A 27,361-nucleotide genomic window follows, 5' to 3' on the forward strand; every position below is an offset into this window, starting at 1 on the left:
TATTCAAAAACTTGATGATCCCAGTGGTATTGATTCTGCGACTTAGTTACAAGTGCCAGAAAAGAAATACCAGATCGAGACTTGACATTTTGACTTTGTTATAGTAAAAGGAAGACCAACCCAAAATTGGGAACGACACAAAAAAAAATAAAAAAGTCAAATTGATTAAATCACAATTTCTACCAACAACATTTGAAATGGAGAAGCTGGGCGTCGATCCCAGTGCCTCTCGCATGCTAAGCGAGCGCTCTACCATTTGAGCTACATCCCCACTGCTCTTTCGCTTAAGCATTTTATTTGTCTGGTTCCAAAATTTTATTTTTGACGAATCCACATATAAAGTGTATCCATCCATTAACATCTTTACGCAAAACGATCCATCCGTCACAAAAAACGCACCTCCCATTGCCAAAAGTAGTGCAGTCCTTGTCCTTGGTATTCCAGCTGTCAGCAAAAAAAATTTCAGCTAAATCAGACAACATCACGCCATCTGCATTCTCAATCCCAATGGCTAATTTGCAAATCGGCAACATGCAGGGATTGCCAACCGAGCTTACCTCATTCCTGACGACATTGCAGGCACAAATCATGAATGTGCAAAACAGAACCGACCAGTTGGAGCGACTTGCAGCAGAGAATGCAAGATTAACCACTGAATTGGATCAAGCTAGAACAACAATTACTAATCTACAGAAGCAATTAGGATCCCAGAGTGCACCTGAAAAAAACTTTTCACAAATTTCACTTTCGAACCTAGCCGGCACAGTAGGTACTTCTGACAAAAACAAAGAACCAGGTCTGGAAGCCTCCACTTGGGCTAGTAAAGCCAGTGTTTCTCTTCCTGTAACTGCACCAAAAATGTCTGCTGTTCCCTCTGCTCACCGTATTGCAGCTTCTGTTCGTATGTTTGCTCTTCCCTCTGGTCCTTCAGGTTATGAATATGTTTATATTCCAAGATCAAGACGCCTTAAGCACAAAGAAGTCCGTTCCTCTCTCCGCACTCTTGGGGTAGATTCTTCTCGACTTTTGGACATTAACTTCCCAGCCAGAGGTGTCATTGGCATCCTTGTTCATGTCCAGTATGCTGATACATTTAAGACCAAAGTGACAACTTCTTCCGTTGAGATTTTGGACGCATTTGATCCACTTGACCCTGATAATGTTGCTGATCCTAAGTATGCATCTCTGTCCACTCATGAACTTGCCAACACTGCTGCAATGCTTCACTATGATAGATGTCTCCAAGCCCTTCAGTTCTTGCGCCCACACGTTGCTATCCCAGTTGGTCACTTCTTTTGTGAGGAAGGGTGGATCAGTGAAGATGAAATACCAACACGTACTACTCTTACCAATGCCACTGGCGGGTCTTTGTTCAAACGTCAGCGCAGCTCATCAGTCACTATGTCTGAATGAGTAATCTCAATATTGGATTATGGAATGCCAATGGCCTGCAACCCAGAGCCATTCAAGATACCCTTCAACACTGTCAATCCTTACATATGCTCTTCATTACAGAAACATGGCTCCTCTCCCCCTCACGTCTTCCCACATCATGGTCACAAATTCACTTATATGATTCTCCCATAGCTGGCACCTATAGGGGCTCTATGGGTGTTTCTGTTCTCATCTCACCTCACTGTCCTTATGCTGTCACTCAAATACCTATGCCCTCAAAATATGCTCTGGCTGTCAAAATTGGCTCACTCAGAATTGTATGCTTATATCTTCCACCAACTATGCCCACTCATGATGTCCTACATGTACTCTCTTCCATTCCTTTAACACATGATACCATTCTTTGTGGTGACTTCAATGTAAGACTTGGCTCTGTTACTGGTGACTATGCATCAAATTCTCGTGGACTGGCACTATGTTCTTGGATAGAAGAGAGATCTCTATCAGTTGTAAATGCAGATCTTGCACCTTGCATACCAATATATATTTCTTTCCGCAACAACTATAAAATCAGCAGTATTATTGACCTCTTGATAACTAATATGCCACTCATCAATCCTTCTCTTCATATTGCTACTGACTTGTCCCTTGGGTCAGATCATCGCCTTTTATCACTTTCCTTTACCTATGATCTACAGCACTCTACCAATATGCCACCACCATTACGCAAGACATGGAACCTCTCACGTCTCAATGAACCTGATGTCCATGCTCTTTATGCTCATATCTTCACTCAAAACTCAACCTCCATCCTTTCCACCTTGCAAGAAATTGTACTGAATCCGCCACTCACCAAACCTGACATTGATGCTATAACTGATAAGTTCAATTCACTCATTTACAACTCACTAAATAGCTCAATTGGACATCGACCCTCTCGCCCCAACCATTGGAAATCCTTCTGGAATGTGGCATTACAAACAGCAGCAGATCATCGTAACAAATGTTACAAAAAATGGCGCCTAGCAATAGGTATTGACAAAGTTGTTTGGTGGACTAAACACAAGCATGCACAGGCTGAATTCCGATCCCAAGTTCAGCAAGCCAAACGCCAGTCTTGGCATGTGTTTTGTCAGTCTATGGAACGTGATTTCAGCAAAGCAACGTCAAAAATAAAACAGTTAAAACGCCATAGACAGCCACAACATACCTTCCAGCATGACGATGGACCAGCCGTAGCAGCAGCAACAATGTGTGACCATTTGGCAACAGTATATAGTGGACATATACTTCCAGCAACCCGACCACCAGCACCAACAACGACTTATAACAGTGTGCCTTTTGCCTCTGATGACTCTCCATTTAACTCATCAATTGTGGAGGAATTCATGCAATTTATGCCTAACCGCAAGGCACCAGGGCCTGATCATATCAGAGCTGAAATGCTAAAACCTATCAAATCACTTATCTCGCCTGTTCTTGCTTTGTTATTTACAGTTTGCTGGCAATGGTCGTATGTCCCAAGTCTTTGGCGCCAAGCACAAGTTTTCCCCATCTTCAAGAAGGGTAGTCCAACAAATCCGGCTAACTACCGGCCAATCTCCTTGACTTCTGTACTGCGTAAGCTTTTTGAGATGTGTATAGCCCCCCAGTTGCACAAGTACTCTCCTCCTTTGGATGTGGCTCAAGGTGGTTTTCGTCCTCGCCGTGGTGCTTTGGATCAAGCTCTCTGTCTCCATGATCTGATGAAAGCCTATTATCACCGTCATAAGCACTACCCTGTTGTTGCATTTCTGGATATCAAGGCTGCCTATGATACAGTAAATCGACGAATCATCTGGCATGCTTTACAACAACGTGGCACTCCACCAGCCCTTTTGGGCCTCTTAGTTAACATGTTTGACAATGTCTCCATCTCTGTCCTTCTAGATAACTTTTCTTCACAATCGTTTTCACCTGCCACTGGGGTTCTCCAAGGTTCTGTCCTCAGTCCACATCTGTATTCAATATATATCAACTCCCTGCCCCCATTGCTCCGCACAGTTGCTCACTCACAAACTACAACCCATGTTCCATCACCCTCTCCTACCTCATTGGATGCATATAATGCTCTTCTTGCTCCTTCAGGTGTAGATGGCTTTGGACATATTCATTTCTCAACACCCATCAATTCTCTGCTCTTTGCCGACGATGTAGCTATTTTTGGTTCTCTTTCAGACGTTCAGGCCATGCTAGACCTTGCTGCAGACCACTCTCTTACTCTTGGATATCGATGGAGCCCCACCAAATGTGAAGTTATATATCCCAAAACACGTGCAAGCTCGCCAGTTCCTCTTCTTTTATATGGTCAAGTTCTCCCTGCCACTGACCTGTTTATTTATCTGGGTGTTCCTTTTGCCAATAAGGGTATTTCTTCCAAGTCCATTGCCACTCATAGACGTTCTGGTACACTTGCTACAATGGCAACCCTAAACTCTGTTGGTGCTTGTCGTTCTGGTTTTTCTCTGCTGTTCAGTTCACGATTGTATAAGACCTTTGTCCGCCCAAAGTTTGAATATGGTTTGGCAATCTCCACTCTACTGAAACAAGATATCAAAGTGCTGGAGCCCATTCAAGATAAGTGTCTTTGCATGATTGTTGGGGGGCATGCCACGTCCTCTACAATTGTGTTGAAGCACATCTGCAATCTGCCAAGTATGAAGTTTCGTGCCAATGCTCTTATGGCCAAGTTCTGTATAAGATCACACTTTTTGCCGGCCCAGTGCCTTCTGTCTCTTTTGCACCATCATCATACCGTCTATTCTTCACTTGTCTCCTTGGGAAAAACCCATCTTCTGTCCAATATCCCTCCAACACTCAAACTTCGAAGCCCTAGTGCTGTAAAAAATCATTTTGAAAGCATTAGAGAAGCTGGATTTGCAACCTTTCTCCAGTCCAATATGCAAGTTCTCATTCAAGCTGTTGTAAGTGAGTATTGACTACTGCTGTAATTGAGAATAAGTCTGAAGGAAATAATATAAGGCCTCAGCTATTCCAGTCAAAGGTGTCTACCGATTACTTTATTATTTAACACACAGGTTTAGCATGCATGATAGTGATTATATTTCATATGATGATATCACCATAATATGGGATACATCAGTGGATTATTATAAGCATAATTATAACTCATAAACACATTTACTTTCGATGTTAATACTTTATTGGGACTACACACATTTATATAATTAATCATACATTAATTATCCCAAGATCACGTTGCTCTGATTAAGGCTCAGATAGGATCGATTACCTGACCCCAGTCATATAATTTTCCCAATCCAAAACAATATAAATAGCAGTAGTAGTTCAGTGTAGGAACCTGGTCAAACTTTGATACAAAATCTTTCTCAATAAACAAAACCTACACAAGTTCTCACGAATCTTCGTTCCTAATTTCAAATCTTCAATTCTTCCTCTTAAAAACTTCTTCAACTTCAACCACCACAACACAAGCATGCCGCCCAGTTCTTGGAGTTGATCCAATCTTGTTTTTGCCAGCCTCACGTGTGGAACGTGGCCGTTTGATTCGTTGGAGAATGGGGTGGTTACCAGGCAAACCAAAGGAATGTCCTTGTGGATCAGATCATACCTCACGCCGCCATTTGTTGGATTGCCCACTTGTTCCTGTGGCACTATTTGAACAGTTGCCTCAACCTGACCAAGATCAGATACACAGAATTGATTTTGCCATCACATCCTTGCCTTTGTCATCTCAAGAACCTCGACCTGCTTACTGGATACCACTGCTGACTATTCTCTGGCACATAGATGTTATATGTAATCCTGATGGTGACTATTCACATGAGACTGAACATGGTGCTCTTTGGATATAATTTAGACTTTTTCTTTTCTTTCATAGCTCTTCACTTTTCATTGTTCTTTACTCTCTTTATCTCTCTTCTTTCTCCTTTGTCCTTTGCTGTCTGAAAAGTTCTTTGTTCTGCAATTCTGTCTCCTCCCTTTCACTGTTACAACTATTTTCACAGCTGCAAAGTGGAGAGCAGATTCAGCCATTGAAGCTAGTATGATTTGATCTTCTCTTTCCCCTCTCTTTTTTTTGTCTTTTGTGATCCCTTGGGACTTTTTTTATATCTTCTTTTTGTACTTTGGAGGCTATATGATCTATAGATCGCCAGCAATATCTCCTTTAATAAAATATAATCTTTAATCTGAGCTACATCCCCGATCTCTCTTTCACGTAAGCTACTGTTACACAAGACATAACAAAAAAATTGGTTGCATCCATACAAAAGCTTCATCAATCCGTCCTACATCTTGTTCAAAACGTTACATCCATTGTCAAAAACATTGCATCCATTACCACTGTTGCCTTATCTATCAGCAGAAAAAATTTCAGCCGATTCTGACAACTTTTCATTTTTGTGATCTCAAATCTCAACATTGCTGCCATTCTCTGTCATGCAGGGAATGTCACCCAATCTCGCCTCATTTCTGAGGAACATGCAGGCCCAATTCATGTCACTACAACAACGTACCAATGAACTTGAATCTCTTGCCGCAACTAATGCTAGATTAACTGCTCAATTAGTTAATGCGGAAAAGCTAATTGCTGATCTCAGATCTCAATTAGCATCTCAGGGCAATTGCCAAATTACAACAAATGCATCAACATCATCTGCACCAACCACACCCAAGGAGCCTGGCACTGAGGCTTCTACATGGGCTACAGCTGCTGCTGCTGCTCACAACTCTGTTGTTGTTCCTACTGCTCTTTCTGTTCGCAAGACTCTAAGACCTCCTTCTGTTCGCCGGGTTGCTGCTTCTGCTAGAATGTTTGCCATTCCCACTGGTCCCAAAGGATATCAATATGTGTATATCCCACGTTCACGTCGTCTCACACATAGAGAAGTGCGCAACTCTTTGAAAACACTTGGTGTTGATACTGGCCGCATCTTGGATATCAATTTTCCTGCCAAGGATGTAGTTGGCATCCTAGTTTACAACCAGTATGCTGAGAAATTCCAGACCACTCTGACCACAGTTGCCATTGAGATCTTAGACACGTTTGACCCTTTGGATCCCAAAAACATTGCAGATCCCAAATATAAGTCTCTTTGTGATTCAGAGCTAGAAGAAGTTGCTGCTGAACTTCATTCTGATCGTTGTCTGAAGGCTCTCAAGTATCTTCGTCCTCATGTTGCTGTTCCTGTTGGTCATTGCTTTTGTGATCAAGGCTGGATCTCTAAGGAAGATATTCCTGTTCATTCTGTTTCTGGTCCTGGTGCTGGTATTCATGATTTCCAATCACCATCTCGTCGTACCTCTGTTGCAATGTCTGAATGAGTGAAATCTCATTAGGACTATGGAATGCTAATGGTCTGCAGCCTCGTGCAATTTATGATGTTCTTCAATACTGTCACTCTCTACATATGCTTTTTATCACTGAAACATGGCTTCTCCCCCCATCTCGTCTCCCCACTTCTTGGTCCCAGATTCATCTTTATGGTTTACCTGTAGCTGGCAACTACAGAGGTTCTATGGGTGTTTCTGTTCTTATTTCTCCATCCTGTCCTTATCCTGTCACTCAGATTCCTATGTCATCTAATTATGCTTTGGCCATCAAGATTGGTTCCCTCAGAATTGTATGCCTGTACTTACCACTCTCTATGTCCAACCATGATGCTCTTGCAGTTCTCTCATCCATTCCTTTGACCAATGACACTATTATATGTGGCGATTTTAATTCACGTTTGGGTTCACTTACTGGTGACTATGCTACTAACACTCTAGGTCTTGCTCTTTGTCAATGGTTAGAAGAACGTGCTCTTACTGTTGTCAATGGCCAGCTCTCACCATGCATACCTACATTCATTTCATTCTGCCAAAATGTGGAGATAAGCAGTATCATTGATCTGTTTATCACTAATATGTCCCTCACCAATGCCACTCTCAACATTCATACCGACCTCTCACTCAACTCTGACCACCGTCTGCTTTCACTTTCATTTACATATGCCATCAATCCAACATCACATGCACCACCACCATCTCGCAAAACATGGAACCTCTCACGACTTCAAGAACCTGATGTTCTCAAACTATATGCCCACACATTTGTCACTAATTCCACCAACCTCAAATCCACTTTGCAATCGACCTTCGAACACCCTCCTTCCTCACGTCCACCAATTGATGCACTAACTGATGAATTCAACTCACTCATTTATAATTCTTTAAGTAGCTCAATTGGCAACCGTCCTCCCCGTCCTTCCCACTGGAAAAAAGTCTGGAATTCAGTACTTCAAGCAGCTGCAGAGCACCGCAATTTCTGCTACAAGAAATGGCACTGTGCATGTGGTATAGACAGAATTCATTGGTGGGATAAGCATCTCAAAGCGCAGGCAGAATTCCGACATCAAGTGCAATCATCTAAGCGCCAATCATGGCATGCTTTCTGCAAATCAATGGAACAAGACTTTTCCAAAGCAATATCAAAGATCAAGCAACTCAAACGCCAACGGCAGCCTCAGCACATGTTTCAACATAGTGATGGACCAGCAACAGCAGCAACAATTATGTGTGAGCATCTTGCATCTGTATACAGTGGCAGTATCCTCCCAGATCAGCGTCCTCCTCCTCCTCTTCACAGTACTAGTCTGTCTTTTGCCTCTGCCAGCTCGCCATTTGTTTCTTCAGTGGTAGAGGGATGCATGCAATTTATGCCTAACTGCAAGGCACCAGGCCCAGATCACATCAGAGCAGAAATGTTGAAAGTAATTCGACCACAAATTGCTCCACTACTCTCACTCTTGTTCACCATCTGTTGGCAATGGTCATATGTATCTGTTATTTGGCGTCAGGCTCAAGTTTTTCCCATTTACAAAAAGGGAGATCCATCAATTGCTGCTAACTATCGACCTATTTCACTAACTTCTGTTGTGCGGAAACTGATGGAAATGTGTATTTCTCCAGTGCTTCACAAGTTTTCCCCTCCTCTGGATGTTGCTCAGGATGGTTTCCATCCTAGACGTGGTGCCATAGACCAAGCTCTCTGTCTGCATGACCTCATGAAAGCACACTTCCACCGCCATCACCATTATCCTGTTGTTGCATTCTTAGACATAAAGGCAGCTTATGATACAGTAGACTGACGAGTCATTTGGGATGCTCTTGCTAGACGTCACACACCACCAGCTTTACTTGGACTTCTTGTCAATATGTTTGATGATGTCTCTATATCTGTTCTTCTTGGTAACTTCTCTTCTCATTCTTTTTCTCCTACCACAGGCGTCCTTCAAGGTTCCGTTCTCAGTCCACATTTGTATTCAATCTATATCAACTCCCTGCCACCAATACTTCGCACAGTTGCATCACCACTCACCTCAACACATATCCCATCAACCTCTCCTTCCTCATTGGATGCTTACAATTCTCTTCTTGCCCCATCAGATGCGAATGACTTTCAACACATTCACTTGCCTACTGCCATTAACAGTCTTCTTTTTGCTGATGATGTTGCTATCTTTGGCTCTGTCACTGATGTTCAGAGTATGCTTGATCTTGCTGCCCAACACTCCTTCCAGCTTGGCTACCGTTGGAGTCCTTCAAAATGTGCTGTACTCTATCCTCCTTCACGATCTTTACCACGTTCTACTATCTCTCTGTATGGCGAGTTGCATCCTGCAGTAAATGAGTTTATATACTTGGGTATACCTTTCCGTAACAAAGGCACCTTTGGACCGTCTGTTGTCACTCATCGTCGTTCTGGAGCATTGGCTGCTATGGCAACTCTTACTGCTGTTGGTGCATGTAGATCTGGTTTCAGTTTGCTCTTAAGTTCACATCTGTTCAAAACCTTTATACAACCAAAATTCGAGTATGGTCTTGCAATCACATGTCTTTTGCAAAAAGATGTTTTACTTCTAGAGAAAATTCAAGATAAATGCTTGCAAATGATTGTTGGTGGCCATGCAACTTCATCTACTGCGGTCTTGAAACATATCTGCAACCTGCCCAGTATGGCTTTTCGCGTTGACATTCTTAAAACAAAATTTTGTCTTCGGGCACACACTCTTCCTTCTGGTTGTCTTCTCTCTCTGCTCCAATTTCTTATCATCTCCAAGCATCAACACTATCCACTCTTCACTCAAACCCTCTTTTTGCCAGCATTCCTCCTGATCTTAATTGCTCCAGCCACATAAAACTATCCAAGCACTTTGAGTCTTTTAGACAAGAAAAGTTTGCTCACTTTCGTCTCACCAACACTAAGATTCTCATCCAAGCTTGCCACCCTCTTCTTGAAGTTGATCCTGTATTGTTTCTTCCTGCTACACGCATAGAACGTGGCAGTCTAGTACGTTGGAGAATGGGCTGGTTGCCTGGTAAGCCAAAGGAGTGTGCATGTGGCTTTGATCATACTTCAAGACGCCATTTCCAATTCTGCATCACAATCCCATCTCAGCTGTTCTCTCAACTTTCAGCACCACCCACAGATGAAGACAACATCATTGACTTTGCTATATCAGCACTACCAATCTCGTCTACACATCCAAGCCCTCTATATTGGAAAGCTCTTCTTACAATACTATGGCATATTGACATGCTATGCAATCCTAATGGCAACTACACACATGAAACCGATCATGGTTCTCTCTGGCACTAGCTCTAATAATTTAATATCTGTTTTCTTTTACTTCTTTTCTTCTTATTTTTTGTCTTCTTATTCATGAAATGTTTCTAGATCTGCAATTCTGTCTCCTCCCTTTCACTGTTACAACTTTTTACACAGCTGCAAAGTGGAGAGCAGGTTCAGTCTTTTAGCTTAGTATTGTTTATTTCTCTTCTTCTATTCATTTTTTTGTCTTTTGTGATCCTTTTGGACTTTTTTTATCTTTTTCTTTTGTACTTGCACTGGAAAAATAGGGTAATTTCATCTGGATCAAATGTACCAAAAATGTAGATGATTGAGCCGATATCATCACAATTTTTGTGATATATCATTTTGAGCAATGGTACAATATCATCTATGGTGCTGATGTGTATCATCATAACAACGGGTATATGAAAACCCAATGTAGAACGATTGTCAGTCCGCAAACTATGGAAACTGAATAAATATTGTAGTTACGCTTTACTCCTATCGAGTCTACCTCTTTATGTGTTATATTTTGAGGTCTATAAAGAGTTAGCGTCCCATATTATTATTTTTACTGGGTTTTTTTATTGGCTGTAGAAATGCTTTAAAAACTATCAAAGAGATGATTGTAGGTTTTTTACAATATAAAGAAATGATGATAGTTGGTTTTTTATACATGCTCAAAGTGATGAAACTAGGTTTTTTATACACACAAAAGCAATGAAACTAGGTTTTTTTACAATGGAAAAGAGAAACAAAGCATGGGTAGATTTTTATAAACAAGCCTCTTTGGTTTGTTTATTTATTTTACTTTTATTTATTTATTTTTTGGAAAAACATTGGGTTATACATTTTTTGTTCAATTTTGTTTTATTTGATAGGAAAATCTTTTCTAGATAAAAATTCTAATTTCACGACAGTTTTGATACTATAGCTATTATAATCGCTAATACTTCTTGCTCGCTATATATAATTTAAAGCCTTTTGGGAGTAGACATGGAATACATACTTTAATAGCGGGAATCCTATTAAAAAATGATTAATAGAAAAGAAGAATTAGTAAATGATTTAAATTGAAATTTCTTCATAAATACTTACAAGGCGGAGAAGACTTGACATAAACTTGATATAAACATGTTCTTCAGAATTATCAAGACAATACCAGTAGTCTTTGAATAGAGATACATTCTAAAAATGAATAATTATTAATATTGTGCGTAGTAAAGGCGTATTTATTAAATATATTGTAGTTAACTTACCAAATATTACTGATTATACGTCTTTGTGCATAATATTAGACATAACTAATAAATCATAATAAAAATAAATATATATCTATGAGTACGACGAAAGGATAATTTGAATTTTTTTTAAGAAAAAAACTTACCATGTTCAATTAAGAGATGATGAGACTCAATGGAAATGAGTAGCAATGGCAAGACAAACAATATGATGAGTAACAGAGATCATTAAGAGAATAATATCTTACCTTGATATATCAGACAGAGTATAGTCAAACAAAGAGACACATATTTGGTATCGAGCTATAAAAGAAAGAAAGAAAATTGTAAGTGAAATTGTAAAAACATAAGCAAAAGAGAAACAAAGAAAATATCAATAATAAATGTTGTTAAAAGAAAAAAAAAAAGAAAAAAAAAAGACTTGTCTTAAAATCCAGTTTGACCCTGACAAAATGCGGGCTGTAAAAAGTAATACTCCAAAAGAAGATGACCACCGTCATCTTGAAATACTACTTTGTGTCTCATTGAGTTAGAAAAGAAGTTGTCTAAATGTGGATCAAGCGGTTGGGAGATGTGCTTAAATATCAAATGAAAGGTAGAGAGTTAATCTGCACCGCTTATCCTCTTTACTAGTATGTGAATTTTAAATATGATATAACAAGTGTAGTGAATTGTACAATATTAGTTGAAAATTATTAATATTTATTTTATTAACAGAAAATGACAAAGCGTATTCCTACTGCTCCCCGCCGACCCAACCTACGCATGAATGCTGTTCTTAATAGCACAATTGCAGGTGTTGTTGCTCCAATTGATACACCAACTCCAGAAGTAGCAGTTGACACAGCCCCTGAAGTTCAAGTCGCTGTGACCCCAATGGATCACGTCCTTACCTTGTTGGCAGCCAACAATGTGTCAATGCAATCTTTGCAAGAAAATACAAAAGGAGTGACTGATGCAATAACTCATTTGAAGAATGGTCTGGATTTGTCCAACAAGACAAACGAATTTTTGAAGAACTCGGTCCTTCAGCTCATGACTGAAAATGCTGAAATAGAAAAGGCAATGACCAGCCAAAATTCCATGATGCCTTCTGCTGTACCAGCAGATTCTTCTTCTTCCATGGATGATGATCTTGACCTTGGAGCGAAACATCATCCCTTGATTTCTGTAAGTAAATTGATAATAATAACATTACTGATTCATATATCTAATACTGTTTTTATAGCAACTTATCAATAGTTACATCAAGAAACCGAACTTTGTTAGCACAGACCTGCTCAAAGTTGCTGAGAATAATAATAGATCAGCATGGTCAATGACTGGCACGTATGGCAACAAGTACAACAAGACACTTGCACTGGCTCTCTTCAAGTACCTGAGACCTCAAAGATGTTGCACAAATGTGTCAAAGAGTGTCATTATGAATATAATAAAGAATCACTACCAAAATCAAGTGCAAGTCTTCCGGATCTCAGCAGAGAAGATTATGGCTAGAAATAAAGCTGGAAGAAGACACAACAGAAAGAAGACCGTAAGTTTTAAAATAAAATTAATTTACTATTGATTTAATGTTTTAATACAATACTCTTTGGTAGCTTCTTGACCATCGTATTATCACGTACCAGACATATACAGAGGCTATTCATGAGGGCATGAATCGATATGATTGCGGAAATATTCTTTCTATTGACGTGATGTCTGATGGTGAGTCGGATAGAGATAACAAAGTGCGGGCATATCGTCCCAGCTGGAGAACTGATGAGGTAATGTTAAACATCTATTTATGTTTTAAAGAAAATAATAATACTTTATTAATACTATTTATTCTTTAAACCAGCTCCAGACGTTTATTAGTACTATTGATGAACTTACTGTTATCCGTTTGAAGAAAAATTCAGAAAGCTTGAAAAAGCGCATCCCTTATGAGAAAGAAGTGAGCATTCCCGAGAATTTGGCAGTCACTTTACCAGATTGGTGCTTTTCAAAATAAATCATTTTTTTCTTGCCAACTATTTTAGAGTCTTTTTTCTACTTGTTTATGTTTACGGATTAGCATGATGTATACAGATGCATGTATAGCATGCCAAGTACAAACAAAAATTTATAGAAATAATAAAAAATAAACGTGCAGCTATATATATTAGTCTGTATTAATTAATTTTTGTATTTGAATCTAAATATATATTTTTCGTGGCAAAGGAACTACACACATCTGAACTTCACCTTCTAGACCAAGGTGCTCGCCTACTGCAACTGGATAGCAGATTCTATGCACTGGGAGAATGCTGTTCATGCTGTCATCTTCGAACCCCACCTCATTCACCTCAACTCCTTCTCCTGCTCTGGGCTGAAGTAAAACTTCCTTGTACCATCGTACATATGCAAATACATGCTGGCTCGCATGACCAGCAAACGAGTTTACAGCAGTATTGACAAAGAGGTACTGAATTTGGCCCGCGTATGGCTTGGTACTTCTACCATCACTTGTCTCAAACAAGGCTTGCATGAACGACCCATGCTGATTCTTCGTTTTGCTCTTGTAGATTTGCCCAAGAAGATTGATTGATTCAAACTTCTGTATCCGATTGTTAACAAAATTATCGGAATGACCAGCCTGACGATAATGAACAAGAGTTTGATCATTGTATGTCTCGCAATAGTATTCCAACAAATGCTCATACTCGGATTCATCCATGGAAATCTTCCCCTTTAGAGCTAAAGGAAGTGTGGAAGGGGGCAAAGGCTCGTTTCCCTTGACGATATCAAAGTTGATCTCAGGAGAATCAAGAAAAGCATTGATATCGAATTGGATTGAGGTGGCAGTGGAAGTGGAAGTGGCTATGGAATTGGCAGTGGATGCAGTGAGCTCAAGGATGATCGCCGAATGCTCAGGTCGAATTATTGGCAAAGTTTGGCGAATAAGATCTCCCTGGTATGCTTCTTCAAGATACTTCTTCATATAGGTTCCCTCAAACCCGTCTTTTCTATTTGTCGCATAGTTTTTCAAGATACCATTGCATCTTTCGAAACTAAAAAGCCAATAGCCATAAACCGGGCCAAAGTTCAGTACAGTCTCTCGCAGATGAAGATAGAGATGCATGTTTGGCGAAAGGAATGGGGCTTTATACAACTTCTCGCACTCTCTGCAGAAAGCCTCCAAAGATTGATGGGCTTCATCAAGGTGAGCCATGGATATGCTTGGCATTGAGAGGTACTGGCATGCATTGACAAACGTTGTCCAGTTACCGAGATGAGCTTCAGGTAGACGACCACGCAGGAGAACAGGAGAGTACACCAAGCACCAAGACTTCCACTCGTCGGCCTTCATGAATGGGAAGCCACGCCCGATCTTTGTCCCTAATGGCGTGTAGTCCTCTGGCAGTACAAGCTTGTCAGCATCCAACTGCATTTCGGCCAAGTGTGCATCTGTGATGAGACCTGAAGATCTCCATTTCTCCATTATTCTCTTTGCTGTTCCGAGGTACAGGTTGTGCATCGGATTGATGACAGTGCACTCCACAAGGTTAAAGTAAACCAGGTCATGCAATTCTGACCATCGGACACCATTTTCCCTCTCCAATCTCTTTCTCTGTGCATCACTGCTGGCCATTCTCCACAACTCAGCATCACGGCGGTTTTCGGCATCAGTGCAAGGCACCCACTCAGAAAACACGAACCCAGAGTAGTCTACAGCATTGGAGTCTGGAAGGCGAGGGAACTGTCGGTTGCACTTATTGCATGCACATGTGCTTGAATGAGAGGTGAACCCACAAGTCTTACGGGCAGCAGGAATGTCGCAGGCAACAAGAAGAAGGACAGCACAGACAAGAGCACCAGATGGGCACTGTACGGTAGGCATCACCACACCGCCATACAACTGGTTGAGTTCTGCGACAAGGGGACGGAGGTAGTGATTGATCTCACTTGTCTTTGCTTCCTTGGGCCCTGGCATGAGACCAACGAGAACAACATTCTCCTTCTTGTACCATTCCGATCTTGGCAAGTTGTTGATGCAAAGGTATATTGCACCACAGGAGTAAGTGACCCCATCGAAAGGTTGAAACCAATCGATGTTCATGGTAAGCATTATGGAGCACTCATGATTCACAAACGGTAAACCATTGCTATTCTTCAGACTGTTCCACTTCGTACCATCGTAAATGTCAAACATCATGCCTGGAACTTGCACTCTGATTCTCCAATGGTTGATGATGTCTTCGAATCCAGGGCAGCAAAAAAGGATAGACAATGTTTTGATTATGAAGTTATACATGTAGATCTTTTTGGGGATAGTCAAGGCTCTTGATGTTGCAAAGAAAAGAGCGTTTCCACATTCTCTACCAGAGAGTCTCTCGAAATTACAGCACTCTGGAACAACATCGGACTCTTCGTATACTTTGTTACAATTGCCACATGCAACAAACCGCTGGACACCTTGAGTCACGTTGCTGAGACCGGTCATAGAGTTGACACCGTTTATACTGAGGGGAAGACGGAAAGACTGTCCAAAGTGTGCCAATACTTCGTTAAGAAACTTTAACAGAACAGCACCACCAGAATTGACAACATATTTGGATATGAAGAAGGCAGCAAAAGAAGCAATGAAAGCATGAGTAGGATCAACTGGCATATTGGATGAAGAAAAGTGCTCTATTTGAAAAAAAATCAATACTTGTTGACTTTATTGATTTATATGTGCTTTTTGTACTAACCTCTAACATCATCAGATTCATCGTCAGAAATATCTAAAATGGTTGCTTCAATGACACCCTCATCTTCGCTTTCAGAATCAAACAAGGAATCAATGCCAAAAAGAGGTAAGTCTTCGGCTGTTTTGTTAGGTAAAAAAGAATCAAATTATTAGATATTATAAATGATTATAAAACTTTAATAAAAATACTATGCATACCTTCAACTTGATCTTCGGCATCAACATTGTATTCAAAGTCAATCTCCATGTCATTGTCATTCGACATTACTTCTATAACTGAGGCTATATTATATGAAAATAAATATTTAATTAAAATTGTCTCAATAATAATTTTCTTAAATTTGAACTTACAAGAAGATCCTGACTGATATTGTCTCACGATATCCTGTTGTGCATGTCTTCTGAGTGTTTGGGTAGACACCAAAACAAATCCCATGCTATTGGAAGAGCATTTAGAGCACTTGTATTCTGAATTGTTGTTGTTTTTTGACATATTGTGTGCATATGTTTTATTTTTTAAGTCTTTAGAATTGACAAGAATAGAAAATTGTTCAGGAACACAATTTAATATATATCTTTCCAAATTACACCAGCTTCCAAAATGACATAGTTTATTCCGGCTGTTAAAATGGGCAGTTCTCTAAACAGTAATTGATTGCCTCATTCTAAAATACAATAATACACACTTTTGTTAAAACATGTCGTCATGTACATTTTATTAGCTGTAGAGCATATACAACAAAAATATTTGTAGTAATATCACGACCATTAACCTCATCATACTTATAAATAAATATTACAACAATAAAAATCTTTATTATCTCACTCAAAAGATATCATTTGGTTTAAGTTTCCTACAACTATTGACTCTGCAACATGGCTACAAGTCCCAAAAAGAAATCTCGCAGACATTTTTTACAAAAAAGAGTAAACTCGTTTTTTTATCCAATAAAACAGACCAAGCATTATCATCGCCGTCGAAAATAAAAAAGACAAAAGTGATGGAAATTTAAGCTACCACTCCACAAATAATAGTACCCTACACCATAGATGAAATTACCCTATTTTTCCAGTGTTGGGAGGCTATATGATCTATAGATTGCCAGCAATATCTCCTTAATAAAAATAATCTTTAACCTGAGCTACATCCCCCACTTCTCTTTCACGTAAGCTTTATGTCTTTAAATTTTGGGTTTTTCAAAGTTTGCATCCATACAATTCTATCATCAATCCATCCAAAATATTGCTTCAACTATTGCATCCATTGTCAAACACGACGCATCTACCCTTCCCACCACCGCATCCATTGTCAAAAAATTTTTTCTATCGTTCCTGCCATTTTATCACCAATTTTCACTTTTTCTCTGCCGATTGCTGCCATCTCAAGATCATCGCCAAACATGTCGCAATTGTTGCCTGCTAATTGCATGCAAAGTCTGCCAGTCGAACTTGTGACGTTTTTAACCAGTATGCAGTCACAGTTCAATGCACTTAACGAACGTACAGCACATTTGGAATCTCTTGCTGCTGAAAATGTCCAATTGCATGCTTAATTAGCTAATGTCCGGCAGGAGAATGCTGATCTTCGATCTCAATTATTGCAAAATAATGTGACTGGTCCTGTTCTCAACTCTGCTTCTCTTCCTGCACCCCAGTCAACTGAAGATCTTGGAACTGCTGCCTCCACTTGGGCCACCAAAACAAGCTTGATTCTGCCAGCCAAGACATCTCGAGTTCCTTCTGCCTGCCGGGTTGCTGCCTCTCAAAGACTGTTCTCTGACAAAACTGGTCCTGATGGTTTTGAATATGTTTATATTCCTCGCTCACGTCTTATTATGCACAGTGAAGTGCGCCGCTCTCTCCGCACTCTTGGTGTTGATACTGGTCATCTGTTAGATATTAACTTTCCTGCTCATGGGGTTATTGGAATTCTTGTTCATGTGCAGTATCTTGAGGAATTTAAGTCCCAATTAGCTAGTGCTAAGGTCTCTCTTGTCAACAACTTTGATCCACTTGATCCTAAAAATGTTGCTGATCCCAAGTTTGCTAACTTGTCTGTCTCTGGTCTTGAAACCCAGGCTTTGGTTCTCCAAAATGCCCGCTGTCTCCAAGCCCTCAAGTTTTTGTGTTCTCACTTAGTTCTGCCAGTTGCTCACTTCTTTGTCCAGTCAGGATGGATTGGACTTGAGGAAATTCCTGCCCGACCAGTAGCTGAACACTTTGGTAATGCTCCAAACAAAAAGCGTGCCCTTGATGCTCTCACTGCTATGATTGAATGAGTGACCTTTCAATAGGATTGTGGAATGCTAATGGACTTCAACCTTGTGCAATTAAAGACGTGCTCAACCACTGTCAATCTCTTCATATGCTTTTTATAACTGAAACATGGCTCTTATCCCCAGCCCGTCTTCCAACATCATGGTCTCAGTTTCATCTCTACGGATCTCCTGTTGCTGGCAACTACTGCGGATCAATGGGAGTGTCATTGTTAGTCTCTCCTTCCTGTCCTTATGCTGTCACACAAATATCTATGCCCAACAACTATGCTCTTGCTGTCAAGATTGGTACCCTTCGACTTATATGCCTTTACTTACCACCCTCTATGCCCACTCATGAAGCTCTTGATATCCTCTCAGCCATTCCTTTAACTGATGATACCATTATATGTGGAGATTTTAATGCACGCCTTGGTTCAGTAACTGGTGACTATGCATCTAACCCTCGTGGTGTAGCTTTAGAGCAATGACTTGAAGAACGATCTTTAACTGTCCTCAATGGAGTTCTCTCACCATGCACACCCACATACATTTCCTTTCGTAACGAAGTTGAAACCAGCAGCATCATTGACCTTTTCATCACCAACATCAACTTCGCCAACCCTTCTTTACACATTGCAACCAAACTATCTTTAGGCTCTGATCACCGACTTCTCTCACTTTCCTTTACTTATGACCTGCAACACTCACCACCAGCATCTCCACCTATGCGCCAAACTTGGAATCTGTCACGTCTTTATGAAGATGATGTCAGATCATTATATGACACCACCTTTGTCACCAAATCCGCCTCCCTTCTCACCACACTGCAAGACCTTGTTCAGAATCCACCAACTATATGTTCACCCATTGATGCTCTTACTAACTCTTTCAATGCACTCATTTATGACTCTCTTAGTAGCTCAATTGGTTCTCGCCCCCCTCGCCCCTCACATTGGAAATCGTTTTGGATCCCTGCATTGCAAGCTGCAGCCGACCATAGAGATGGTTGTTACAAGCAATGGCGTCGAGCTTGTGGCATTGACAAGATCAATTGGTGGAGCCGGCACCAGCATGCACACAAGGAGTTTCGTCAGCAAGTTCAGACAGCAAAGCATTTGTCTTGGCATGCTTTTTATCGCTCAATGAACTCGGATTTCAACAAGGCCACATCTAAGATAAAACAGTTGAAACGGCGCAGACAACTATAACACACATTTCAGCATGATGATGGCCCAGCAGTCGCAGCAACAGTTATGTGTGACCATCTTACATCTGTCTATAGTGGACATATTCTTTCTAACATTCGACCTTCACCACCACTCAACACCTCTCTCATGCCTTTTGCCTCTGTTGACTCCCCATTCACCTCATCAGTGCTGGAGGCCTTCATGCAATTTATGTCTAACCACAAGACACCGGGTCCTGACCACATCCGTGCAGAAATGCTAAAGCCCATTCGGTCTCACATCTCACCTCTCCTTGCCTGTCTTTTCACCATCTGCTGGCAATAGTCATACACTCCTTCTCTCTTGTGGTATTTCAGATACGAAACAATAGAAAAATAAAATATTTGATAATAGAGCCATATACAAATACTTTGAGACTGTATATAAGTTGTCTTTATTCATAAATAAAAAGTGTCTCTTTTTATAAGAAAACACAATCTGCTCTTGTCATTACGTCTTAGTTTCTTAAGGCTTTCTTCCTTTACTATATTTGGTTATTAGAGTGTATTTACTGCTTAACTAGTGTTGGTGTTACAATTATGACATCAAGTCATAAATTGTACTTCTTTAGCTCTTAGCTATTCTTTTCTCTTTTATACTAGAGCTTTTGGACTTCCTACTAAATTAGCTCCATATCGATCTGACACAGTTTACCTGGCAGTATGATATAATTATCTTCACAATCTTTAAGATATTATCTACAGTACTAACTGTAATAATTATTGGGCTAATTACTTAATCATTTATATAAATTTTATACTGACAAGATGATAGTTACTACACTATTCCAATATGAATATGTTTTTATATGTGATAAATCCAACATCTGAGTGTCTGGATCACCACATCTCTGGCGCCAAGCCCAAATATTTCCTATATTTAAAAAGGGTAACCCTCTAGATGCTGCGAACTACCATCTCATCTCCCTTACTTCTGTAGTGCGCAAGTTATTTGAGATGTGCATAGCTCCTGAGTTGCATAAGTTCTCTCCTCCTCTGGATGTTGCCCAAGGTAGATTTCGTCCTCACTGTGGTGCTCTTGACCAAGCTCTCTGTCTGCATGACCTGATAAAAGCTCATTTTCATTATCATCATCACTATCCAATTGTTGCTTTCTTGGATATTAAAGCTGCCTATAACACTGTGGATAGACGTGTCATTTGGAATGCCCTTGTCAGACGATCCATATCATCTGCTCTACTTGGACTTTTAGTCAACATGTTTGAGGATATGTCTATCTCCGTTCTTCTTGGCAATTTCTCCTCACATTTATTTTCACCAAAAACAGGCATGCTTCAAGGTTCAGTTCTCAGTCCGCATCTATACTTGAATTTCTGAAGGTTTATCGGGTTTTAAAGCTCCGAATTCAAACTCTGCCCTTTGCTTACAGTGTCATAAAGCAATCTGTAGATCACTAGTTCAATTCCCACAAAAGACATATAAATATTTAGTAAAATATAACATAAATAAATCATTATTATTAATTATTTTAAAGTTTGTTTTCTCTATTAATTTGTGACTTCTTGTGATGTGCATATACTTAAAACAATGCCGTGAATGTAAGCTATATAGCTTCAGTTTAAGCGTCACATAACGTCACAAATTGATAGAGAAAATATAATTATAAAGTTTATAGTATTTATTTTACAGCAGTCTTAGGGGACGGGGGGTTTTTGGCTATGGGGACGGGGGGGGGGGGGGGGTAATGGCACCGCACAATTTAAGGTGACTGCGAGTCCGAGGCCCGGCTATAAAGTGTCTTGAAGAACCCCCCGTCCCCATTCTTTATAAGCACATCTTGCTCTATTGTTATAAGTACACCCCTGTCCCCATCTTTGGATCATTCCAATTTCCCGGGAAAAATAAAAACACCCCCTTTCTTAAAGTCATTAACATTTAGTTGTAAGAATAAAAAATAATATTTTCAAATAACAAGATATGATGCCTTTTTTACGTTATGTACATTGCATACATTGCATACATGAATCAATAAAAATACTTATATAACTACAGTGCTCTTTTATTAAATATGAAGACCAACTTCAATACCTCTATTGAGAAGATGTACTTGCTTAAAACCACTCTCTCATTCTCCGAGAATGGTTATCCTGACAAGCAGAGTGTTCTTCAAGCCATAAAAAATTACGCCCTTTCTAATAACTTCACCGTTAAGATTAAGGAAGGAAAATTCCCTATTCTTCACATTGCTTGTTCAAAGACTGGTGTTTATCATGACAAGTGCAATATAAGTGATGAGAAAAGAAAGAAGACGCCCAACTCTTCTCTTACTGGATGCCCCTATCTCTTAAGATTTTCTTATAAGAAGAAGAGCAAAATATATCTTTCTTTGTTCACCTATGGAGAAAACGAACATTGCCACAACCACCCTGTCACCCCTGAGAATTTGGCTTCTTCTCACCAAGGAAGAATATCTCTTTTGACTGCTGAAGATGCCACTATTGCAAAGACAATGTTGGAGAATCACGCCAAGTCCCGTGATGTTCAGAAGGCAACAAGTGACAAGGTGACAGGAATGAGAAAGCTGAGGATCAGCGATATCAACAATCTCAAGTACAGTGCTACTCGTGGTGATGAGGAGTCTGCCCATGGCGCTACTGAGCTCATCAGAACAATAGAAGGAAAGGGATTTTCCGTTCTCTACGAGTTTAATAAGAGAAATAGACTCACTCATATATTTTTTACAAACGATATAATGATCAAGAGAGCTTGACGTTTCCCCAATGTCTTTATTGTGGATGCTACATACAAGACAAACTGCGCGAAGATGCCATTGGTTTGCGTAGAGGGTGTCAGTAACCTAGGTGGAGAAAGGTTGAAGAGCTTTCCTGTGGCCTTTGCATGGGTAGCCAATGAGATAGAGAAGAGCTATGTTTGGTTTGTGAAGTCTCTGAAAGCAATTGTTTTGGAGGGGGTTGATAAAGCCCCTATATTTGTTACAGACAAATGTAAAGCATTGATGAATGCACTTGATTCCGAGTTCCCCTTGGCCAAGAAGCTTCTGTGTGGTTGGCATATGATCAACAACATTGCCAAAATGGCAAAAAAAACAATGAAGCCAGGAAAAGAAAAAGAGTTGTGCACACATTTAGTCAACAAAATGATCTTCGGAGATAAATGCGATGTCTTTGATGAAAATCTTGAACTTTTCAAATTGCTGTCATCTCGGAAAGATTTCCAAAGTAAAGAGCAGCTAGAAGACAATGATGATAATTCTACGAAGGTTGTAGAAAAAAGAACTCTAGAAAAGTACTTTGGAGATGAGTGGATGCCATGCAAGGAAAAGTGGGCTGGTTACCTCACTAGTCAATTAAAACATTTTGACTGTGTGACAACACAACGTGTCAAGAGTGGCCATAATGCTCTGAAAAGAAAAATATCGGCTCTTCAGTCATTGAACTCTTCATTTGAGCAAATTTGCTCCTATCTTCTCCAGTTTGAGGGCGACTATCAGGACCTTGAGTTGAATGAGGCAACTATCACAGATGCCAGAATATACCATGAACCTTGCCTCCATAGATTGATTCACCACGTCTCCAGAATTGGTTTGATCACCATCCGTGCTGAGCTTCTAGAAGAGGTTGTACCTGGTGAGCTTTGCAATTGCAGAGTAAAAGTGGTGTTTGGTCTTCCTTGTCACCATGATCTGCCAAGAGATCATATGTTGCTATTATCAGACATTCCTGAAAGATGGATTCTGTCTTCTTCTTTGGGTGAACGTTTGAAGCAACTGGAATGTGACGTTTCTCTACAGAAAATCGACATTGAAAAGTCTGCCCCATGGGTGAAATGTATAACAAAGCTTGAACAATTGTTTCGTCAGTGTGAAGGGAATCAACAAGTCCAGAATCTTATGGCAATGGTTGATGAACTTTTTGACAATGCTGGTGAAATAATTGACTATCCAAATGTTGTATTTCCTTTGGCAAGTGAGGTCAAAGCTCCTGGAAGACCTAAGCATGTCAAAAGGAAAACTGCTCTCCCAAAGGACTTTGTCCGTCACAAGCACAGACATCTTCTTGTGCAAAAGAACAAAGTAAGCATGCAACATACACAAACATGATATCACAATCTAATACATATTTATTCTTTATTTCTTTAGAATGATATCAGAAGTATTTTGAAAGAAGGACTTAAAGAAGTGATGAAGGAGTTCTTAGAGGAAGAGCCTCTCAAAAAAAGTAATTTATAATTGTTTTTTTTGTGAAATTACAATGTAATATCTAATGCTTACTATCTCTAGTCATAAAAGAAATAAAAAAAGAAACCCAATTCACTGAAAAACAAAAGCCTCTCGAAGAAGGTAATTTTTGATAACTTATAAATGAATCACAAAATATTTTGTATGGTTTGCTCACACATTGCATGTTTTCTCTATAGTTAAAACAACCAATTTTGCTAAAAAGCAAGAGTCTCTCGAAGAAGGTAACCAATAAGATATTTTACTAAAATTAAATGCTAAATGTTACATTGTTTTTTGTTTCTTCTTAGCTGAAAAATATTCCTCTGGAATTAAAAGACCTAAACATCTCCAAGACAACTACTGGTACGATTTGCCTAGTCCAAGAAAACAAAACAAAAATGTGCATGACTTTGCTCTGCCTGCTCAAATCGACCAAGCCGTCATTTCGTTGACATTTAACCCCAAGTCCGATGGTTGGTGCGGTTTCCGTGTATTTTCACACCTGAAAGAGGGTGGAGAGGATCAGTTTCCTTTGGTGAAGAAGAAGATGTTGGCCACGATGGCAACCCACGGTAAACTTTACAAGCACAACTTTGGCATGGATGTTGCCAAAGTGACAGAGGTCATTGCCTTTGGCTCCGAGATTGACCCTGCTCTTGGGAAAAATATCCCATCTTGCCCTTCCTCTATGTGGTTCTCTGCACCAGACTGTGCTCAGATAATAGCTGACACCTATAACGAGCCTGTTTGTGTGTACTTGGACAATCGGAGCATCTTGCCTGTAACTTTCCTTCCCCTTCATGATCGGAAGCCTCTCAAAAGAAAGCCATTGCCGATGGTCTTGCACCATGTACATGGGTGCCACTGGAAAACAATTAAAGTGAAGCCTCATGTACATCGGTCCTGGCCTGAGGTAAATGCGCTGTATTTTGATGCTATCCGTAGAGGGAGTATCATTGACTGCTTTTCCACAAGTTGGAATCATTGGGGTCAGTTCCCAAAGAACAAGTCTTATCTTTTACCCTCCACTACTACAACTACTACAATTACTACTACTGCCACTAACTCTCCTACAAATTCTCCCATAAATTCTTCCGATATTATTGACCTCACACATATATAACTTATCTATCTTTCTATCTTTTAATATACTTTACTCCTATTTTTTTCTTTAATTTTTTAACAAACACAATTGCACCCAGTCTGTCCTTAATTTTAATGTTACATGTAAAACCTAGATACAAATATTATTGGCATCCAACTAATTGGAAGACTATATAATTGGCTTTTATTTTTTGGAGTACAAAGTCTGTGCATTTATAAGCAATCTGATTAAGATATTCATCCAATCACAGACGTAAATTTTACCATAAAAGATGTAAAACAGAAACAACACATAGCTTTTGATAGATTTCTGTCTTAATTCGAATGCTAAAGCTTGGATATTTTGCCGTATTGCTGAAAAAATACATACATCTCTATATCCAAAATTTGAAGTTAATTTATTATGTTTTGGTTGAATAAACAAGCAAAATATACACTTTTTTTCACATTTTTAACCATTTAAGATAGATTGTTTTTTGCTAATAAATATCTTTTCTACATAATAATATGGTCTAAAACTTTTACTGAAACATTTTTTTACTATTTTCTATTGATATAAAGCACTTGCAAGTGATTTTTACTAATATTTTCAAATTGTTGTTTTTTTGTTCAATCTTTCACAAATGAAATGCACAGAACTTTTGTAATTCACTCATTAAACGTGATTCAAAAAATATTACAAAACAAACAAATACTCACTTTATGCAGAAGAAATCAACAAAACCAACCATTTTACTCTCATATTTCTATCTATTTTTTTGAATGAGTTATGAATTTTTTAAAAATAAATAAAAATGAAAATGAAAAGTTACGGACAAATGTTCTTCCACTTTTGCATGATTTTTCTTAGTGAATAAAGACAAGTGCTTATACTGGATGGGGACAGGGGGGTGACTGGTTTTTAGGGGACAGGGTGTTACACACAGAAACGATGGATGTCTGCTGGACAAGTTAAAAGTAGTCACGCCTCTAGTTATCTGCCAGACTACTCACTACAAGCTTGTGTAACACCCTGTCCCCATCATCCAAAAACCTCCTGTCCTCTAAGATTTACGTTTATTTTAAGTGTTATAATCTTATAAATAATATAGTTTGTGTGGCTTAGTCACGTGCCACGTCACAGAAAAGTTTTTTTGATGGCTTTTATTTTGTTTAAATATTATATTCATTTGTTTTTTTTTTGCTTTCTTTTCTTTTATTTCCACTTTATTTATTTTCAAATGGATAATCAATCTTTTTTATCAGTTTGTCTATTATCTATTCCTTCTTTGCGCTATGTAATGGCGTCAACATATACATCTGAAGTTGCAAAACAGTAAGTAAATAAGTTATTTTTAATTATTATATATTAATATTTAATATATATAAAGATATTTGATTGCATGAGGTGCTTTATATCGAAGAAATCATATTATTTTTACTTGTTCTGGTGGCATTTCTATGGACTATATATTTGAAAAAGACAGAGGCTACAGTTACAGATGCAATGGAGTAAATAGCATGGGAGCAACATGTTGTAAAAGAGAAAGAAAATCTGAAAGATTGAATTCTTTCTTTGCACAAAGACATCTTTGCTATGATATTGTTATGCAAGGAATATATTACTGGTTAAACCGGATTCCTAGAATGACAATGGGAGTTATGCTTGGTGTTTCTCCTGGACCTATGAGACATCTCATTGCTAGTATTCACTAATTGATTCAAATGGATTTAACGAACAATGACATGAGAATTGATAAGTTTATAAGAGTTAAATATATATAGATATATTAAATATTTTTATAGGAGGTATTGATGCCAATGATTAATTCATTATTGTTGAAATTGATGAAAGCAAATTTGGAAAGAGAAAATATCACCAAGGACATTGAGTAGAAGCTGTTTGGGTTCTGGGAGGTATTAAGAAAATAGCAGAACGAAAAACATTTTTGGTGACAGTTCCTCAGAGAGATGCTGCAACTCTCCTTCAAGTGATAAAGAAGTATGTAAAGCCCAATAGCATTATTCACACAGATTACTGGGCTGCATATGGGGGATTGACATCAGTGGTTAATATGAACTATACTCATAGAACAGTCAATCACAATGGTGAGTATGTTACATCTAATGGTATTCATACCAATACTATAGAAGGTAAAATATTATAAAAGATAAAATTATTTTATTAACTTTTATTACATAGGTCTCTGGAATGAAATAAAAATGAACTGCAAGGCCAGATTGCGAACAAAACAAATGGTGCCATGGATGTTAATAGAATTCATATGGAGAAAAAAATATGAGAACAGATTGTAGCAAGGAATGCTAAAGACGTTAGCTGAGGTTTCTTTTGGAAGCCTTGTTGAAGACCCAATATTTACAAATTATGAATATTTAGAAGATGATGAAGATGAAAAATATATTAATTCTACAATGTTTTAATAAAAAAATTTAAGAAATATGGATTTAAATTAATTTGTTTTAATAATATTAAAACGATAATATAAAAACAAAACATAAATACATTTTAATTCAAATATATCAAAAGAACAACATCATTCAACATCTAATATTAGGTATAAGATAAGCTTTATATCTTAAAAGAA

The 27,361-nt window shown here is 38.9% G+C and overlaps 8 protein-coding genes and 1 non-coding gene across 9 annotated transcripts; 7 read left to right on the forward strand and 2 right to left on the reverse strand.

Annotated features, from left to right (window-relative positions):
- Window positions 1-198: 198 nt before the first annotated feature.
- On the reverse strand, window positions 199-271 carry PHYBLDRAFT_t103. Its single transcript has one exon. It is a non-coding gene; the product is annotated as a tRNA-Ala (tRNA).
- Window positions 272-507: 236 nt separating this feature from the next.
- PHYBLDRAFT_143926 (hypothetical protein) lies at window positions 508-1,413 on the forward strand (the record flags this gene model as incomplete). The annotated part of the gene is made up of 1 exon (XM_018431102.1): window positions 508-1,413. One exon carries the CDS (start codon window positions 508-510, stop codon window positions 1,411-1,413), a length of 906 nt encoding a protein of 301 aa, XP_018293719.1.
- A 4,443-nt stretch (window positions 1,414-5,856) lies between these two features.
- PHYBLDRAFT_166906 (hypothetical protein) lies at window positions 5,857-10,060 on the forward strand (the record flags this gene model as incomplete). The annotated part of the gene is made up of 4 exons (XM_018435522.1): window positions 5,857-6,685; window positions 6,757-8,220; window positions 9,127-9,414; window positions 9,522-10,060. The coding sequence occupies 4 exons, from the start codon at window positions 5,857-5,859 to the stop codon at window positions 10,058-10,060; spliced, it is 3,120 nt and encodes a 1,039-aa protein (XP_018293720.1).
- A 224-nt stretch (window positions 10,061-10,284) lies between these two features.
- PHYBLDRAFT_64589 (hypothetical protein) lies at window positions 10,285-11,220 on the reverse strand (the record flags this gene model as incomplete). Its single annotated transcript, XM_018441318.1, has 3 exons — window positions 10,285-10,495; window positions 10,987-11,058; window positions 11,132-11,220. The coding sequence occupies 3 exons, from the start codon at window positions 11,218-11,220 to the stop codon at window positions 10,285-10,287; spliced, it is 372 nt and encodes a 123-aa protein (XP_018293721.1).
- Window positions 11,221-11,994: 774 nt separating this feature from the next.
- PHYBLDRAFT_166908 (hypothetical protein) lies at window positions 11,995-13,267 on the forward strand (the record flags this gene model as incomplete). Its single annotated transcript, XM_018435523.1, has 4 exons — window positions 11,995-12,444; window positions 12,503-12,808; window positions 12,873-13,040; window positions 13,115-13,267. 4 exons carry the CDS (start codon window positions 11,995-11,997, stop codon window positions 13,265-13,267), a joined length of 1,077 nt encoding a protein of 358 aa, XP_018293722.1.
- Window positions 13,268-17,388: 4,121 nt separating this feature from the next.
- On the forward strand, window positions 17,389-19,757 carry PHYBLDRAFT_166910 (hypothetical protein; the record flags this gene model as incomplete). Its single annotated transcript, XM_018435524.1, has 5 exons — window positions 17,389-17,488; window positions 17,546-18,211; window positions 18,283-18,714; window positions 18,901-19,429; window positions 19,529-19,757. 5 exons carry the CDS (start codon window positions 17,389-17,391, stop codon window positions 19,755-19,757), a joined length of 1,956 nt encoding a protein of 651 aa, XP_018293723.1.
- A 1,743-nt stretch (window positions 19,758-21,500) lies between these two features.
- Window positions 21,501-22,202, forward strand: PHYBLDRAFT_143934 (hypothetical protein; the record flags this gene model as incomplete). The annotated part of the gene is made up of 1 exon (XM_018431103.1): window positions 21,501-22,202. The coding sequence occupies one exon, from the start codon at window positions 21,501-21,503 to the stop codon at window positions 22,200-22,202; it is 702 nt and encodes a 233-aa protein (XP_018293724.1).
- A 1,140-nt stretch (window positions 22,203-23,342) lies between these two features.
- On the forward strand, window positions 23,343-24,795 carry PHYBLDRAFT_166911 (hypothetical protein; the record flags this gene model as incomplete). The annotated part of the gene is made up of 5 exons (XM_018435525.1): window positions 23,343-23,525; window positions 23,592-23,670; window positions 23,733-23,792; window positions 23,870-23,914; window positions 23,981-24,795. The coding sequence occupies 5 exons, from the start codon at window positions 23,343-23,345 to the stop codon at window positions 24,793-24,795; spliced, it is 1,182 nt and encodes a 393-aa protein (XP_018293725.1).
- Window positions 24,796-26,276: 1,481 nt separating this feature from the next.
- PHYBLDRAFT_72876 (hypothetical protein) lies at window positions 26,277-26,971 on the forward strand (the record flags this gene model as incomplete). Its single annotated transcript, XM_018442735.1, has 3 exons — window positions 26,277-26,461; window positions 26,713-26,868; window positions 26,956-26,971. The coding sequence occupies 3 exons, from the start codon at window positions 26,277-26,279 to the stop codon at window positions 26,969-26,971; spliced, it is 357 nt and encodes a 118-aa protein (XP_018293726.1).
- Between the last annotated feature and the right edge of the window lie 390 nt (window positions 26,972-27,361).

The sequence above is a fragment of the Phycomyces blakesleeanus genome (genome assembly GCF_001638985.1).
Source record: "Phycomyces blakesleeanus NRRL 1555(-) unplaced genomic scaffold PHYBLscaffold_7, whole genome shotgun sequence".
NCBI classification, from domain to species: domain Eukaryota; kingdom Fungi; phylum Mucoromycota; class Mucoromycetes; order Mucorales; family Phycomycetaceae; genus Phycomyces; species Phycomyces blakesleeanus.